This window comes from Nannospalax galili, unplaced genomic scaffold (genome assembly GCF_000622305.1).
Source record: "Nannospalax galili isolate Female #2095 unplaced genomic scaffold, S.galili_v1.0 scaffold633, whole genome shotgun sequence".
Classification (NCBI taxonomy): domain Eukaryota; kingdom Metazoa; phylum Chordata; class Mammalia; order Rodentia; family Spalacidae; genus Nannospalax; species Nannospalax galili.
In genome coordinates, this window is record NW_008336075.1 from 1417721 (window position 1) to 1436783 (window position 19063).

General features: G+C 40.5%; 1 protein-coding gene across 1 annotated transcript in view; it reads right to left on the reverse strand.

Moving 5' to 3' along the window:
• The window catches only part of LOC103732319 (contactin-associated protein-like 5), a 431937-nt gene that overhangs the window by 125735 nt on the left and 287139 nt on the right, over positions 1-19063 (reverse strand). Inside the window, exon 9 of the mRNA XM_008830875.2 lies at positions 16170-16394. Within this exon, the coding sequence (XP_008829097.1) occupies positions 16170-16394 (225 nt within the window). The remainder of the gene's footprint in view (positions 1-16169; positions 16395-19063) is intronic.

Here is a 19063-nt window from a genome sequence, read left to right on the forward strand (position 1 = left end):
TATTGGCCTGGAACTTGCCAAGTTCTCGGGCTGTCTAACCTGAGAGCTGCAGGAATCCGCCTGTTTCCTACTTTCAGTGCTGGGATTTGCCTAGCTACTTTTGTGGATGCTGGTGATCAAATGTAAGTCTTCATGCTTGTAGGGCAGGCACTTTGTACACTGAGTCATCGCCTTGGCCCTTTCTACCCTTCTTTAATTAGTGAAGTACATACAAGCAGGCAGGCGCCACAGCAGCCTTTGATAATCACTGACCCCTGGTGTTCAACCATTACGCCAAGCTTTCCTCCAGTGTCTTCTCTGTGGTCAGATTCTAAAAGGCCCCATTTCTGTGAGGTGTTTTCTGGGATCCCCTTCCTCTATGGATATGAGCTGCTGTTTCTGATCAATCTTATTAAATATCAAAGAAAAGAAAGCTGCTGTCAGCAGCCACAGGAGGAAGTTTGGAAGCAGACCCTGGGGCCCTCAGAGTCCATCAGCCTGACCTGGGGAGACCATAAGCTGGAAAGTGGCTAAGCAAATCCAGATGCCAGACCTCTTCCCGATCTGTGTGCCATGACAAGTGTTTACTGTTTTAAGGTGCTAAATTTGGCAATAATTTTCTAATGCAGCTTTAGATAAATAACACACATATCAGGCAAGCCTCCAATAAATGTTGTTAGGAAGTCTTAAATAATGACATTATATATGACTGATAATTTAACTAACTCATTTTGACTTGGAACTGTGGTGAAGGTGCTTCTCCCACCTCCCAAAGGTTAGCATGTTTGTTGAGTTCTATCCTAGTCTGACTCCTACATAGGAGACTCAGGATGTGAACTTAGACTTGAGGTTCTGTTTTCTGTTCACTGAACTAAATACGAGAAAAATACTTCATTTTTCTTTTTCATACCACAAAGTACTGTCAACTGTATCTCTGCAATACCATCCTCCACACAGGTCTTTCTGAAAATCCCTTAGATATTAGATATCTTCTTTTGCCCTCATGATTTCCTTTCTTGCTTCCACACTGCCCACAATTTTTTTTTGTCTTTCTCTTTATTTCTCCGGGAGATTTTTCAGATTCTATCTTCCAATTTTAGAAACTTTCAAGAATCTCTTCTATCTCATTTCCAAGAGTTCTTTTATATTTTCCACTTTCAATATAAAGAACCATGTTTATACTTCATTTTTATTTCATTGATTCATACATTCTTCTACTTTTATGAAGAAATTATGTGTGTGTGTGGTGTTCATGTATACATAGGTGTGTTTAGACGAGAGTGCATGTGTGCCTACATGGACGTGGGGTTGGTGATCAACATCAGGTTTCTTCCCCTATTGCTATGCACCTTATGTTTTGAGAGAAGACCTCTCACTGAAGCTGAAGCTCAATGATTGGCTAGACTAGATGGTGAATGTGCTACATGGATCCATCTGTCTCTGTCTCCCAGAACTGTCATAGACATGTGCCACTGGTCCCAGTATTTATGTGGGTACCAGGGATATAACTCAGGTCCTCATGCTTGAGCAGCAGGCACCTTACTGAGTGAGTCATCTCCCTAGCCCCTCTGAACTCATTTTGTTTTTGACTATTTTCTGCATTCAGCTCTATTCCTATTTTCATGAATACCTTGGGTTGTTTATTTAATTTTTTATCTTGGAATGCTCCTGGAAACAGAGGTCTTTGTTCCTTGTTCACCCAGATGATGAAGGCACTGAAAATCAGATGGAAGGTGGAGCTTGAGACACTTACCTGTGGTACTCTTCACACACCTCTCATTCCAAGCAATGCACCTCACAACTTGTTAGCAGCCTAGGACCCTCACCTGCATCAAAATGCATGCACACCCCTCTCTGAACAAAGGAGTGAATTTTACCTCCCCATAAAGATCAGCACATTTAGATTCTATTCAACCGTACTCTTTCTATATGCCTGGGTAGGAGACCAAAAAGGCTGATCCACTTTGAAACGGTTTCATTGACTTTGAGTGCATGAATAATAAAGCAAAACCATGACATCAAAAAATCTTAATCTTCTATTTACCATTTTTCTCCTTTGCATAATTAGCCATGCATATGACTGAAGAGCAGCTGCATTATGGGAAAGGGCATCCTTTAGAAAAATGATATGACCAAATGTAGCAACCAAAACAGAGAACCTCCCAAGCTTTGCTCCTCAATAATGAACTCTCCCTCCTTTCCATCTTTTAGAGCTCATAGGAAGAGATCCTAGCCTTAACCTAGGGCCCTTGAATACCTGAATTCATGTGGTCTTCTGTCTAACTTGACAGTATATCCCTTTCTAACTTGCACTATTGCTCTGCTTTGGTAAAGTTTCATCTCTAATGCACATTCTATAAATAGAGAGGGTAGAGGAGAGAGCACAAACTTTTAAGTTCTAAAGCATGAACTTCTAAGACCCCACTGGTTCTTTGTTGTCTTCTTAGACATGTCATTTAACCTTTGTGCACTTAAATTCTTTATAAATGGAAGAAACCTTAGCATCAACTGTATTATCACAGTGTGAGAATGAAATGAATTAATGCATGTAGAGGGCAGACCATACATGCAGTTAGTAATTTCTAAATATAGCTATATGTTCCTTAATAGGAATTCAATGATTGTGGCATTACACAAATGACAAGGTGTGCTTATGCAAATCAAGTATATCCTATATCCGTGATACATATGCTATAGCCAACTGCTTCTGAACTGAATGCTATAGGCAATAATAACCCAGCAGTATTTCTAAACATAGAAACAGAAAGGCACAGTAAAAAGGTGAAATGACTTTTTCTGCTCCATCACAGTCAGAGAAAATTAACAATATGTATACCATTTGCTGTTGACCAAAACTTCATTATGCATTGGATGCATGTATTAGGGTCCATGAAGCATCTTCTTGCTGAGAGTTCAATTAAAATCTCATGTGAGTGGTGACAGAAATCATAACTGAGGAAGGATAGAAACACAGGGAAAACTAGGGGACATGGGAAAGGAGAGTCCCCCACCCAGGAGTCTGGCTGAAGCCTCTCACAGGCTGAGAAGCAAGAGATGTAATGCAACAGTTCGCTTATGGTTTTATCCTTTCCGGGCTTTATTTCTGTATTTTTTTCAGTTATCTCCCTAGGAACCCCACTTACAGTAAAAGATGTGTCCTAAACCCCTTGTAAAACCCTAGTGGCTCCTGGTTTTACCTTATCAGATTGTAATCCCATCCAAGTCACACCCAGAACTATCTTATAATCACATTTATCAAAAAAGAGAGAGGGAAAGAGAAAATAAAATCGCCAATGACCCTTTGAGAAGTAACTTGAGAGCCCCAGATGGCATCTATGACTTCTATGAGGACATTTCATTATGACTGTCCCCTGAGAAGCACCCCCTCCCATGGGTGTGCTTATTCTTTCCTGAGCACCTTTCTGTTTATAAGAAAACCCAACTCTGCTTCAAGCTGGCTTCTCCTGGATTATTTTCTAAGTCAAAACCAAAGATCCAGTTTTACCCGAGTGGCATTCTGAAAAGGAACTCCTTGGGCTACTGAGGGTAACTGTGGAGCTGTGCTTGTCTCTGCTGCTGCTGCTAGAACCACTCTAAAGTATCGACTATCTCAGTGGCACAACTTTAGGATAAGAGACCTCATTTCCAGAGCTTTCATTTCTAAAGATCTAGGAGCGAAGCTACTTGTTAAAGTACAAATATATCTTCAATAACTTTGAATTATGAGAAATAATAACCATTTAAGGCCTACTCACTGCATATAAAGAAAATGAGCTGTGCGTGTACTGAGGAAGTCCAGAGTTAGCGCCTTCTGCTGCATCTGTCCACATCTCAAGATGTAAGTATTTACAGGTCAAGTGCTCTACGGAGGATAAAAACATGGCTTTTCTCTGAGAAAAGCTTTTTTTCACACAGACTGCAACTATTTTCTTAATCCTTAAACTTCTAATTAGAGGTCTAGTCCAGAAGTTAAATATGCAATTCCTCAGTCCCCACAACCCAGCTTTTGAAAAATGATGCAGGCGATTCAGTAAGCAGCAGTTCCTTGTGCCTTCAGTAATAACCCTATTTTGTATTTATCCCACATCTTTCATCTGGGTTCTCCAAACCGTTTACAATCAGGATCTCATTAATCCCCACAACCTGCTGTGAGACCCTTGAACCACACAATTATCCCAAATCTATAGATGAAAAAACTAGGGAAAGTGTTCTTGCCCCCTTTTCAAACAATGGAGCATCACAGGGGTAGAAAATAATTATCTGGATTCTCACACTAAAGCGGTAAGCAAGCAGCCTTCTTAGAAAAACAAACAGTTGTTCAGTTCTCTCAAAATTTCTTGAGAGTTGCTTAAACTGGGAAAGCACAATTGTGTGAAGACCCAGAAGGCCTTTGAAAAAAACAAAGCCGCATGACAGCAGCCTCACAAAGACTAAACCTCAAACAGATCTGACTCTGCACATGAGTTGGAAGTGGTGGAATGGAACCTCAGAGAGAATACTGTGAAAAAAAGATGACACCAGGCCAGCCTCCTCTCCTGTCCATGTTCACTCTGAACACTTTCTCTGTGCACCAGGAGCTTCCTCTCTCTCCAGTCTGTCCCCACCCACTGCAATCTTGTGCAATCTGCTAGGCAAGCAGACTTTTAGGAGCAGGCTTCTGGTGGGAGTCTATGTGGAGGCCTGGAGGGGTATTGTTGCCCCTTTAAATGACTGTTCGTGCACCTTCAGACTGCCCTTCTTTCAGAAAAGGGCCTTCAGGAAAATTACAAGGAATCAGCAGAAATTGTTGAGTCATTCTGACTCCTTTTTAGAAGACCTAATGCTAGCCAGCTTTGCTCATTCTAATACTGAATCCTCTGCCAGCAAGCATTCACTTCTGACAGGTTTTTGGGCATGTGATTCTGACCTTGAACTGAACATGTTTGGAACCTGCAGTTTATATATGGAAGTCTTCCTCCCTTATGCATCTTATACTGATGCAGGGGTAAAACAGGGTTCCCTTTTAGGGTTCTTAGTCATATCTGTAACCCATAAGCATTGCACTAGGGGCAGGAATTCCAGCAAGAAAACTCAACATTCTGTTAATTTCCTAGCTAGTCTGCCCATCTCTTCAGTATAACTTAAGGTGGGGGTGGTCCTATGACCAGGTGATCTGGAAAATGTGGAAAGTTCAGGTTCCTCTAAGGCCAGATGTTTCCTAGCCAGTTTCTGGGGTTTTGCTACTGTAATATTACCTCACATGCATGTTACCCTAATTAAAACCCTTTATTTTCTTTGGGGAGAACACTGAATTGAGGATTACTTGTTGCAATAATAAAACTTTCTTCACTCTTTTATGTCTTGCGCTTACTGGCTCTGCTACATGCACCAAGGGGACAACACATTATCATTGATTACAAAATCTTCTTATGGATGCTATGAGGCCTTTCCACACTTGCTAGATATATGTCTTATCCTACTAGATTCAGAATACACACAGATTTCAATATGAGAACATTCTGTGTGCTATAGGGTATGCTGCTCCATGGTGATATTATTGAGATGAACCAGATAGAGTTGGTTAGTTCTCGGGAATCTAACTAAAGTCAGTAAAACTATATTAATTTTTAAGGTATTAGACACATATCAGAAACTAGTACATTGTAGGTATTATCAACCAAATCAGTATGTTTCCAGGAAACTCCCGTGTTGAAGTTTAACATATAGTGTAGCTGTATTTTAAGATGGTAATTAAAGTTACATTGTTACCACAAAGAATGGAATCTACCTTTCCATGGAGACATGCCATGTGTCCTCCCTCAAGAGTTATTCTAGTTGGGCTGTCATGGGACCATGCCTCAGGAGGGTCAGTTTACATTAAGATATGCTAAAGAAGCCAGGCAGGGTGGTGCACACCTTTAATCCCAGCATTTATGAGGCACAGGCAGGAATAACTGTGAGACTGAGACTAGCCTGGTATACATTGCAAGTTCCAGGCCAGCTGGGGCTACAGGGAGACCCTGTCTCAAAAAAAAAATAATAATAAAATAAAAAATCTCATGCTAATAAGACGGAAGGAATAATTTCCCCCTTTAAATGAGATAACGTATTTTCCTTCCTAGAATCTCTATCTTCAGAGAGTTGGTCCAGAGCCATCTTGATGTTATGTTTTCTGATTCAGAAAGGGGTAACTTTCCATTTTACTTCTCTTCTGTCCTTTTCTTTCAGGTGCTGGCTAAAGCCTACATATGCTTTCTCTAGTACTATGGGTCTCCTTGCCCTTTTTCTAAAGCCCTCTTCCTTGCCATGTGGCTGCTTGTCTACCATATGGCTGACTTTCATGCTTGTTTAACATGGTTTTCTTTCTTCCTTTTCTCTGTCTTCCTCTTCCAGGCAGCTGCTGAGAGTTATATCTTGCCTATTTTGGAGTTTTTCTTTTAAACTGTAATTGTCCTCAAGCTTGCTTTTGAGTTGTTCATAAATTCTTTTATTAATAAGACTAAGAACTCAAAATGCTGGTAAGGATGTGGGGAAAACGGAACCCTCAGTCACTGCTGGTGGGATTGCAAACTGGCACAATCACTATGGAAATCAGTATGAAGAATTCTTAAAGTATATGGAACTGGAGAGATTGCTCAGTGGTTATGACCACTAGCTGCTCTTGCAGAGGACCAGGATTTGATTCCCAGCATGTACATGGCCACTAACAACAGATCTGATACCCTCTTCTGACCTCCATTTAGCACTGCAAAACATGGGTGCACCTACATACATGCAGACAGATACTCATACACATTAAATAAATAAAATCATTTAAAAAGTAGATCTACAATATGATCCAGCTATACCACTCTTGGGCATATGCCCAAAGCACTTAATATCTTACTGCACTGATAGTGGCTCAACCATATTTGCTGCTGTTCTTTTCACAATCACTAGGAAGTGGAAACAACCTAAATGTCCCTCAGCTGAATAATGGATAATGAAAATGTAGTACATTTATACAACGGAGTTCGCCTTAGTGATAAGGAAGGTGCAGTCACGAAACGTGCAGGCAAGTGGATAGAACTAGAAACTGTTATACTAAGTGAACTAACACAGGCTCTGAAAAACAAGCAATGTATGTACTCTCTCATTTGTGGATCTTAGCTCCAAATGCATAGATGTGAATTACCATAGGCACATAGCTCAAACCATACAAAAATCCCATCACAAAAAGTGGGGAACTGTTTAAGAAGCTTCAATCTTATCCTAGGAACTATTATCAACTTGTAACTGTTATGAGAAGGAGAGTTAGTTTTCTTTAAGGGTGTGATGCTAAGTAGGTTAACCAGGCTCCAATAGCTGGACCTATATCAAAGGACATTTGGGGCTACAAGTTTGACTCAATAGGCCTTAATATATATGACAGAGTACCTGAAGTGGGGTACTCTGGGGAGGTGTGGGGAGGTATAGATAGGGGAGTGCAGATAGGGGAGGGAGGTCTAAATATGATCAAAATATCTTGTACGAAATTTGCAAAAATTCAATTAAATAAATGAGAAAAATCCAAGAGAGGACCTTGATTTTCTCAGTAACAAAATGATGTCATAATGGTCATTCTCTGATCCAACAGGGTTAGTGTCTTTATAAGAAAAGACATTTGAGATTTCTGAAATCTCTTCCTCCATACACACACTTTCCCCCTCTCCCTCCTTTATCTCCCCCTGATGTGAACACAAAGAGAAGTTGGCTGAACTGGAGGCCCCTCCCCAGACAACAGCTCTGTCTGTCAGCCAGCATCTTGATCTTACATTTTCAGTCTTCAAGCACTGTAAGAAAATTAGTTTCTTCTTTAAGTCATACAATTTACAACATTTTTAGTTAGAAGTCCTAACAGACTATAAATGTATTCAATAGGTATCTGTAGAGTTAATCTTATTCTGATGTTGTATTTGCTTTATCTCTATATTAACTTTTGGTTACTGCTCTTTTCCAAGGACTTAGAAGGTGGAGTCAGTAACTGCTACTACACAATTTTGGTTTGATGGTGGTGTGTGCAATGTAGCTCTACATTTATCATGGTTGAAATTAAGGTAGGAATTTTCTCTTTTCTGCCATGTTTGACCATATCCGTTGACGGTGGCTTACAGGGCATGGCCTTGTAGCACAGAGGCCTCTTTATCAGTCCTCACATATGCTTGTTGTTGTCTAGTTATTTCTCTCTCTCTCTCTCTCTCTCTCTCTCTCTCTCTCTCTCTCTCCTCTATTTTTATTCCTCTTTTCATAAACAGGACACAAATTCCTCAAGGGTCTGCATAATGAGCCATTTGAAAAAATCATTCTTACAGACTTTTTTTTTTAATTTCAAACTTGTGTGCTACAAATCTTTTGCCCTTGTACAGCGGCACTGCCTCCTATAAGTGTCCATGGTCTTACCCTTCTTCTTTCTCAGGGTAATGTCCTGCCTATGAAGTGTTCAGTCTCTAGGTACTGAGAAGTTTCTGTTTCCTGTTTTAACTAAATTTTAATCCCAAATATCCTAAACATTGCCCTTTAGAGTCAAGTTTTGATAACACAGCATTAAGCTGAGTATTCATATTATGGCTATTAGCACACTATGCACATCCATATGCAATGTTTTGTTTGATTTTGTCTTTGATCGAGTAACCCCTCACCCTCACCAAATAACTTTTTTTCTTTTGCTTCTGGCAGCTGTATATCCAAGGTGCCGCTGTCTGAACTGTATTCCTGGATAGGGCTCCCCATTTTGCTTGTTGAGGCTGCCCTCTCAACTCTGTCCCTACATATCATGGAAAGAGGTGAGATAAAGTGCTCTAGTGATTCCTGATATAACAACATTTATCCTGTTGAATCAAAGCACCAACCTTCATGACTTCATTTATCCTAATTGCTCTCTTACTCCAAATATAGCCACAAGTGGGGAGGGGGAGATCGGGACCTTACCATGTAGAATGAAAAGTGAAGGAAAAATTAAGTTCATAGTCACCTTCAAGTACTTACAACCAAACAAAAACTAAGATGTAGATTACAACTAAAAGAAGAGAAACAAGAAATAGTGTTCAAGCTCCTATTCTACCCAACATGTTTTTATGCCCCCCTCAGACTTACCACTTAGCAACCTGATTAAATGTGTGATACTGGTCATGCCATTTGTTCCTGTCCCTATTCTTTCCATGATATACCTCTAATAGGGAGAATGGAAGAACATTCTCGGCTATCACTGGAGGGTCACAATGGGTTCTGGCCACATTACTGTGAAATGGATTAAGGGAATGTAGCAAGAGACTGGTTTAAAGTACACAAATGTAGGCGATGAAACAACGAAGCCAAATCTGGGAACTGTTAACAGATTATGCAAGTCCAGAGACTGAAGTAGTCAGGCAGGGCTGAAAAAGGCCAAGAAAGCTACCTTCTGGGGTATATGTCACCAGCTCTGTGAATCAGAAGTCTTTCTGTCCAGAGGAGCTCAAGCATACATGGGCATCATAGAAGGTGGCAGGAGGCAGTGGTGATCCCTGAAAGGCTTCCCTGAGAAGAGGCAGTTAGTGGAGACATCCTAAGGTCAATTTAACCCCGAGAGGCAACTATTGACTTTTGTACTTTGAAGACACTCCTTGTCTTGATTCTTCTTTATTTCTGTTTCCCTGAGCTAGTGTATTAAAATATAAAGTGCCTCAGGTCATAATTATATTCCCTCCACGGTATGTGCAATTAGAAATGCAAACAGTGAACCTATGAATTTATATGCTGCAAAGATATTGATAAAGGAGTAATGTTGAAGCAAAGGTACACAAATTTCCTTGTGTCAGAGACAGCTGAACAACCACTAAGGAAAGGCGACCTGGGAACACCATTTGGATTTTTTACTGAAAGTATTTCTACATAGATTGATGGCTTGATTTAGTACATCTTTGAACTATACTTTCCTATTTCTACTACCAAGGAACTATAATGGGTTAATTGAAATAATTGAATTGAAGGTACATATGCATATACAATGGTAGTAAATTTGATTATCATCTTACAGGATCTAGAATCACCAAAGAGACAAACCTCTGGGCATGTCCATAAAGGAGTTTCTACATATGGTTAATTGAAGTGGGAAGACCCACCACAAATGTGGGTAGCACCATTCCACATCCAGACTGAATTAAAAGGAGAAAGTGAGTTGAGCATCTCTCTCTGCTTCCTAACTACAAGTGTAATGTGAGCAGCTGCTTCATGCTCCTGCCACTATAGCTTCCTCCATGATAGACTGCATCCTAAACACTTAAGTTGCTTTGGTCAGGATATTTTATCATAGCAACAGGAAAAGAAACAAACACACACAATTGCATAAATACGCTTATGTTATATGATCTGCAATATTATACACAAAATGGTAAGATAATGGAAAAATCACTAAAATGCTTTTTTGTTAAATTATATCTGCCAAAAGAATTCTGGCTTATCTCTCATGAATCTCTCATGATTTAAAGGTTACCTTCTCAATGACACCTTATACGACCTTCCTTTCCAGACAAAACTGGTCATTTTTGTTACCCTCTACCTATACGTAGCATCTACAGTCCACCTGGCCAACAGTCTAACAGGGCCTAACCTGAATGAACCTCATGTCTATGAGAAATTAATTGTACTTAGTTATGGCCCTGGCCCAAAATTAGATGCTGTAATATGGTCCTGTCCTTCTCTGTCATTGTCTTTCTGATACACTAAACAGTACCTGTCCCATGGAAGGAGTCCAAGCATATTCATTAAGTGACAAATTTGACAGAAAACTTCCTGGTATTATAGAGAAGGGAGAGTTGTCATTCAGTAAAATGCTGGGGGCCTAGGTGGATGGCTCAGCCTGTAAAGTGCTTACTTTGAGAGCATAAGTGCCTGAGTTTGATACCAGCATGTTAGCCTGGTTTTAATACCAACACTGGGGAGCTAGAAAAAGACAGAACCCTGGAGCTCATAGGCCAACCAGTCTAACGTAATTGGTGAGTGCAAAGCTAATGAGAGGCCCTGTCTCAAAGTAGTAGACAGCATTCCTGAGAATGACACCTGAGGTTGTTGTCTGGCCTCCATACATACAAACACACACACATACACACATACACACACACACACATACACACACACACACAATATTCACATACACATGCATACACATGCACCTGTATACACAGGAACACACACACACACACACACATATATTCACATACATACAAAAAGAAAATGTTGTAGTGGTCATGGGTATGTTTAGAACACTCATCTCTATCTCTGGACACTATTCTTCCACTTAGAGCCTCTTCTCTGATTGTCAGATTGATGAGAAGTCTGTGACTCAATGCTCCAACATGTAGAAATACAACTATTGTATCTCTTTTGAGAACTCACCTCAAAATGCTCCCTCTCTTTCTTTTTCCATCTCTTTCTTTCTTCCTCCCTCCTTCTCCTCCCCCCGCCCCTACTCTATTTAAGAAGAACACACTGTTTACTTTTGAAAAGACAGAAGCAGCTTAAGCTGAATAAGTCCATAGCTGGAAAATTTTCAAGAATAACAAGAAAGGGCAGCAAAGAACTCCGGTTCTGCCAAATCAAACTCCTGCCAGGGAGAGGCTCTTGAGCAAGATTTTGAATTGCATTGATCTTCTCTCCTTTGGCCTGGTCAAATCTGTTAAATAAATTTGCAAGCTGAAATTTTTGTTCAGTGTTTGCAAGATTTACCCACATAATTCCCTACCTTGGCCTCTTATCCTGTAGTGCTGGAATTAGTCTGTGTGCTCCTGGGAGGCCAACAGGACTCCTTTTTAGCTGGCCACAAGATCCCCAAATATGTCTTAAAATCAGAACAAAATTAAGAAGCTTATGACACAATACTCTTGATTCCAACTGGCGGGGTATGCCAGGATATTAATTATAAGAGATTTTGTAGATAAACACCTTTCGTAGTAAAACTTTCACTGTTTCTACTCTCCTTATTGTTCTTCAACATGTAAGTATTCCTATCTTCCTATCTGTAGTCAGAGGTGATGATATCACTTTTTTTTTTTTTTGAGATGGTATCATGTAGCCAAGGCTGGCCTTGAACTTTTGAACCTACAATCTGTACTTCCCAAGTGCTGAGATGACAGGTGATATCTACCACCCCCAGCTCAGAGGCATAGTTATAGTACAGTGCATCCAATCCCATTAAAATATTCCTAGTACTTGATTCACTGGTAATTAGGTCAACAGCCTAATACCATGATTATACTAGAAACCAGCTGGATAGAACATAATTCTTAATTCCTCAAACAACATTTCAAAGTTGGCAAATGAAACCTTCACAGAAAGAAATATGGCATGAAAGATTATGTAAGAAGGAAATTAAAAAAAAATCACAAAATCTAAGGCTTTGGAAAAAATGTACAGGTTATTATTTTATCTCTTCTGCTTCTGAAATTGCTATGGTTTCAACAAATAGCCATTTATTAATATCTGAGGAACACCATGATAAGGAATTCATCACCAACAGAGCCATTCATTCTATTGGTATATTTCCTGAATTCTTAGATTCATCCCTAAAGTTGGTCAAAGTCTTCCTTCTAGTTAGAGGGCTTCAGAAATCTAAGTACTACAACTGTCTTCTGTCTAATTAGTTTTGTCAAAAACATTAGGCAGTTAATGAGTCTCTCTTGTTTCTTGTAGTCCGAAGAAAGCAGTGAGCCTTTCTTATCTTTGCTTGTCTCCACTGTCTCTCATACTTTGCAGTCAGCCTAGTAACTACCAGGAGAGTTAATGAAAGGTAGAATGGATGAGCCCAGTTATAAGTTGGGTCTCTGAGGGATGGGGAGATGGCAGGAAGGGACACAGATTCTAAAACGCTGGGGGATGAGGAAGAGGGTTCGCTGTTAAGAGTGTACACTGCTCTTCTGGAGGACTTGTGCTCAATTTTGATCTTCTGGGGTGGACAGCTCACAACTGCCTATAACTCTAGCTCCAGAGGATCTAACGCTGTCCTCTGGATTCTGCAGTCACTTTTACTCACATGTACATACTAACACAGAGACACACATACACACATAATTAAAAATAAAATAAGTCTTTACAAAACAAAACGCTGCATCTCCCCTCCCCTCACTGCATGGAGGACACTAGAGGATTATGGGGTGGAAATGAGATAATAACAAGGGGAGGTATTTGCATAGAAAAGAGGCCAGTTGGCAGAAGAACCCCTCACCCTTGGGGAGTGACATGTAACATAACAGAACAAATACAAGAAATGCCCCCTGTTCTTTGAATGTGGAGAAGGAAGGTAGATGTTACATAAATCATCTGGAAAGGGTAATGTACCAGGGGATCCTGAGCTTTTGAGCTTCAGTCCTTTCCCAGCTCTCTGGCTCACTTTCATTCTTGGGAATACTTTTCTCCTTCTTAGTGAGCTGCCTCTGTTTCTGTCACTATCCATGATTCCCTGGTCTAATTCTTTTTTCCAGGATAGAACAGCTGGGAAACCCCAGTGCGTGTCCTCTGTACACAAATATACACCTTTAACAGATAAAGTGTCTGTTTTTAAACCTTGTCCTGTGAATTAGCCTGAGCGGTGAGGCTGCACACTTAAGATTTCACACCCTCCCAAGACCCCTCCCCACCAAACACACACAAAAAATGTTAAGGCGGGTGCTTCTCCCTCACTTCCTGAATTTAGTCAGCATTTAAAAAACTGCAAACATTTGTAGGGCCACACAGAGCCTCTAATAAAGGAAGACTTCCAGGTATAAGAAAATATGTGAGGGGAAGAATTCAAAAATGCTTTCTCTACTAAATCAGTTTCAATTATTTAATGAATCATGTGTTTCAATGAATAAAGGAGTAACCGTATTACTTTAGCCCTTGTGATTAGGAACAAAGAGCAGGGTGTGGTGGTACACATCTGGAATCCCCGAACTCTGAGAATGAGACAGGAGGACCTAAGTTCTACACCAACCTGGGTTAAAAATTGGAAACTTATATGAAGGAAGGCAACATAATAAAAACTGAATATGTTACCAGGTTGGGAGGGGAGACTGAGTTCCAGCTCTGACCCTGACTTGCTCTGAGATTATACACTAGTTATTTGATGTCTTTGTACCTGTTTCTGCAACTGTAAAAACCTGGTATAGTAGTGTATAATAATACAGCCAGGCAAACAGGAGTACCAAGAGAGTTAAGCACAGTGTAGAATCAGAATAATTACATACAGTTTTCCTTGTTCTGTAATTTCTGAATTTCTGGCAGTCATATTTTCAAAGGTACAACCTGACAGGAATAAATATATGGAGCCCCACACAAAAAGACAGTTTTTGGGGAAATCTCATATCTCCCTTCTCTATAGTCATCTAAATATGGTCTGATCATACCAACAAGAAGATGTCTGACTGAGTTTGGAAGGAAGATTACCAGGATGCTTATCAGGACACTGAGTTTCTAACGTCATAAATGTATCATAAACAAACTTGTTGTCCATGTTCAACTGTTTGAACTGCCCATGCCTCAGTGTCTTCAGCCTGTCTCACCAACTCAGAAGACATGATAGGGAAAAGTGGAAAGTGATAAAGTTAGAGGTTTTTGGTCATAATCATATAAAGGTATGGAGATAAACTGTTGGCTTTAGATGACCATCTTCCCCTTCTCCTCCTCCTCCAACTCCTCGCTTCTCTAGCTTCTCCTTAGACTCCTCTTCTGCTTCCTCTGACTTCTCTTGCCTCATCCTCCTCATTCTTCTCTTTCCCATGTCTCTCTCTTACTCCTTCCTTTCTCTACCCATACACACTCTCTCTCTTTCCTCTATATTGGTCTCAGAAGGAACGAGACCTATTGCATGAAAAGGAGGAGCTGGGAGAGTCAGCCACACCTCCCAACCAATCAGTCAGTTCTAGTTGCATGAGGAAAAGAGACTAAGTGTATATAAACTGCAGAAGCAGAGTGCAGGCTCTCTCACCATTTAGTGTGGCTGTGGGGAAGTCACCATCCGCACCTGGATGAAGACTTTCCAGTATAGCCTTAGGAGGGGAGCACCCATACTTCCGTAAGTAAACCCTCACCCACTGCTCTGTACATAAGCCCAATAAACTCACTGGTTTCTCATACTGTAGTTTGGCAAAAACTGTACCTCAGCTTGTTGTGGGGTCTAAGAGAGGAGGGTGCAGAAATTGTTTATGCCTCTGAGAAGAATTCTAGCAACATTATATAAGGAGAATTTGTGCTTGCACAGTGCAGTAGGCTCCTGGTAAGAAGACCTGGCTTCAGCCTTCTACCCTAGTTGGTTACCTTCAATGTTTCTTGTATTAAGTAACCTCTGTCCATGCTGTAACCTTTTCACATCCACCAGATGCACAATCTTTAACATGTCTGATTTTCATATTTATCATCAATCAATAATGTACAATTTTATCTTGAAAATTAAGCTCTATAGACACCCTGAAAACTGAGAAAATATGTCTTTTTTTCAAATTCTATGTTATTTATGATACCACGAGCAAAGAAGTATAAATAACAATAAACTGTCATCCTCAGAAGATAGTTGAGTCTGTCTGTATATATGGAGTCAGAGAGTTTCACATTTAGTTGTAATAATTGCAAGAAAGAAAAGAAATAACAAAACTTAACTGATGAAACAACAGTATTCTTTGGTCAGATAAAATATTCCCAGTCTTGTCATTTCAGAATAGCCATGTCACAAATCCACAGTCTGTCATTATATAAAAATGTTGAGGTTTTCAAGGAGAAATCTGATTCTCAAAAGCAAACCCCTGTTCCACAATGTTATGATTTCAATATCATATTTCTCTTTAAGTCCCAGACATCCCTATCTATTAACACAGCCTATATTTATGCTTTAACAGCCCCTAGTGAAGAGTTCTGCAGTATAGATGACAGGATGTATGTGGAATGTGTCCTTCTGAAATCTGGACAAGCTTCAGATTGTCTCCTTTACACTCAGTATGTTTCAGTACAGAATAAATAACAAAGAATTGCTGCAACACACTTGAGACGATTTAATGTATTTGTGACTTTAGTGGTGAATCGACACTGCCCCTGAATACCAACAGCTACATGTAAAGGTAAAAGGCAATTAAGCATTTGTCTGGATCTAGATAGAACCCGCTCAGGTGGTACCAGCTCTGGAGGGTGTTGCAGAGCACTGCTGCCCCGAGCCGGGCTGCCTTTCCATGTGGCTTCATGCCATCGGCACTCACCATTCTTGCAGACGAGGATGGCCAGGAAATCCTGAGAAGAGGAATTGAGGAACAGCAAGAGGCTGGGAGCCTGTGATGTCACGAAGCTCAGTGCAATGGTTTCTTTGGGTGGAGCTGCATCAGCGTAGATAGCTGAAGAAGAGAGGCTTGTGTTCTTGGTCACCGGGTATGGTTCTTGAAACATGTATGTAACCGATGTGCCAGCATCAAAAACCGCAGAAATTTCTGCAATAGAGGAGAGAAGAAAGCATATTCTAAAACATTTAGTCCATACTCAGGGTAGTTATAGCTGTCTGATCATTGACTCCTCTACCAGTCACTGTGTAAGAGATGTTAAGAGAATAATTCTGAAGGGGTTCCAATTCACTTTTGTGTATGCACTTGTGTGTGGATGTGTATACCTGGTGTGTGCTGCATGTATGTGGAGGCTAGAGGCTGATATTAGACATCTTCCTCTATCTCCACCTTACTATTATTATTTTTTGGACAGGATCTCCCTAGTCTCAGCCCTCCTGGACTCACTATGTGGAGGAGGCTGGCCTTGATCTCACAGAGATCCACCTGCCTCTGCCTCTTGAGGACTGGGAATAAAGGTGCAGGCCACCACACCTGATGTTCCATCTTATTCTTTGAGATAAAGTGTCTCACTGAACCTGGAGCTCACTGACTGGATAGACAGGCTGGTCAGCAAGCTCCAGGGATCCTCTTGTCTCGACCTCCACAGTGTCACACTTTGTTTTCTACATAGGTGCTGGAAATCCAAACTTGGGTTCTCATGCTTTTGTGGCAACCACTTTCCTTATGGAGCCATTCTCCCCAGCCATTCAAATCCATTACTTGTAATTTAAAAATTGTCTCAGAGAGACAAGTCCCTTGGATACGGTTATAGAGCCAGAAGAGAACTCAGTTTTGCCTCCTTAAGTCCAATTCACTTCAACTTATATTTGAAAAAAAAAGGCTACCACATAAAAGGAAGATTTCCAGAGAAATAAAGAAATAGCTGTGCCTGGAAAGTAGGGATTTGGAGCATCTTAATATCAAAACTGAGACACTAACTGTTCTGAACCATGTGTACCTGGGGTTACTGGATGGAAATGAATTAGTAGGGAAGGGCTTTGCAGGAGTACCAGTGGCATGGGGTGGCGGTTAGGCTGCAGCCATTTACTATCGTGTCAAGCGACGCATCAGGACCAAAGTACACAACAAAGAAGTTTGTAGAAACATGGAGGTGGTATAGGTGTCCAGGTCAGGATTCAGTTTTCAGAAGTGTAGTCACTGGTACCAGTCCTCCACACAGCAAAAATATAGGTAAATGATCCCAAAAGCAAGGCACTTTGAGATTCATTTGTTTTATCCGTATGAGTGTCTTTGTGAATTTGTGCACAATACATGCGCAGGAGCCTTCAGAGACTGGAAGAGGACATCAGATCCTCTGGAGCTGAAATTACAGGTGGTTGTGAGATGTCATGTTGGTGCTCTGAACTGAACCTGGGTGCTCTGCAAGAGTAGCAAGTGTTCTTAACTATTGAGCTAGTTCTCAAGCCTTAAGCACATCACTTTGGGTGGAGGACTGATACCACTTCTGAAAATCATGCCATTCAAAAAGTGATCACATTCACTAAGAGAAGCCTGCTAGTCATCCACCCAATCCTGTCTGTGGAAAGTTCTTCATCTGTGAACAGTTTAGCACAGGATGTGTAGTTCCTTGCACAGGGGGGTTGACTATTTTTCCCCGACTTTGTGAGCAGGGATCACAACATATAGCCATCAGTATTTTATGATTAAAACTGATGATTTTTGTAAAGCACCTAGCATGGTTGGGGCTCACAGATTCTTTGTGTTAGAAGATAGTTTTACCTGTGGCTGGAGAGATGCCTCAATTGGTAAAGTACTTGCTGTGCAAGCCTATGGATCCCAAGTATCCGCATAAAAAGATACGTGTTGGGGTGTGCACCTGGAACTCCAGAGCTGGGGAGGCAGAGACAAGATCCTAGGAGGTACTGTTTAGCTAGTCTCACTGAAATGGTGAGTTCAAGAGTTAGTAGGAGATGTTGTCTCAAAACCAAGGCAAAGAGCAACTGCGGAAGATATCTACCATTGGTATCTGACTTGCACATGCATGCATGCACTCGTGAATATGCACCTGTATGCATAAATGCACATGCATGATCACAGGTATACTACAGATTAACAAATAAAAAAGGAAAGAATTTAATCTAATCCCATCCCAGCGGCATCCATGTAATACAGCTCTTAATTGACTGTACATCTGTCAAAATGCTGAAATAACTGTTCTGTTTGGGTCTCAGTTGCTCTTGTGTAAATCTTATGTGTTTACTACCTCCAGTTGTGAAGGAAAGGTTCCTTTATACAGTAGCAGGTCTTAGGTCTGCCAGCACAACTCTGCCATAAAACCTGTGGTGTAAACGTGAGTCCACATGGACATGAAGGATTCCCCTTCATACCAAATGAGGTATGCCATGTTCTAAATACCCCCACAGACATTCTCTGACTGAGTCTGGAGCACCTCAAACATAATGAATATTGGTTTTGCTTCCTAATTCTATTGCCATTTATCTACCTTGTGAAAATTCTGTTACCATCTGTCATAGTGCCAAAAAATTAATATTGTATATTTATGCATATTGCTTAGCAGGAAGGGAATACTAGTGCATTTTTACAGAAGGTTTGGAGAAAATGTTTGGCATTTATCATGCAAGTTAGAATATTGGTATTCCTGATGTTAAAAATATGAAGCAGACACTTGTGGCTGTGAAGATTGCCATTTTTCATCTGCTTAATATGAGACTTTCAATGACTAATTTTCCTCAGGGACATATGACCTGCATTTTGAGCTACTGTTTTCTAGTTCATAAAATAAAAACCTTTATTTG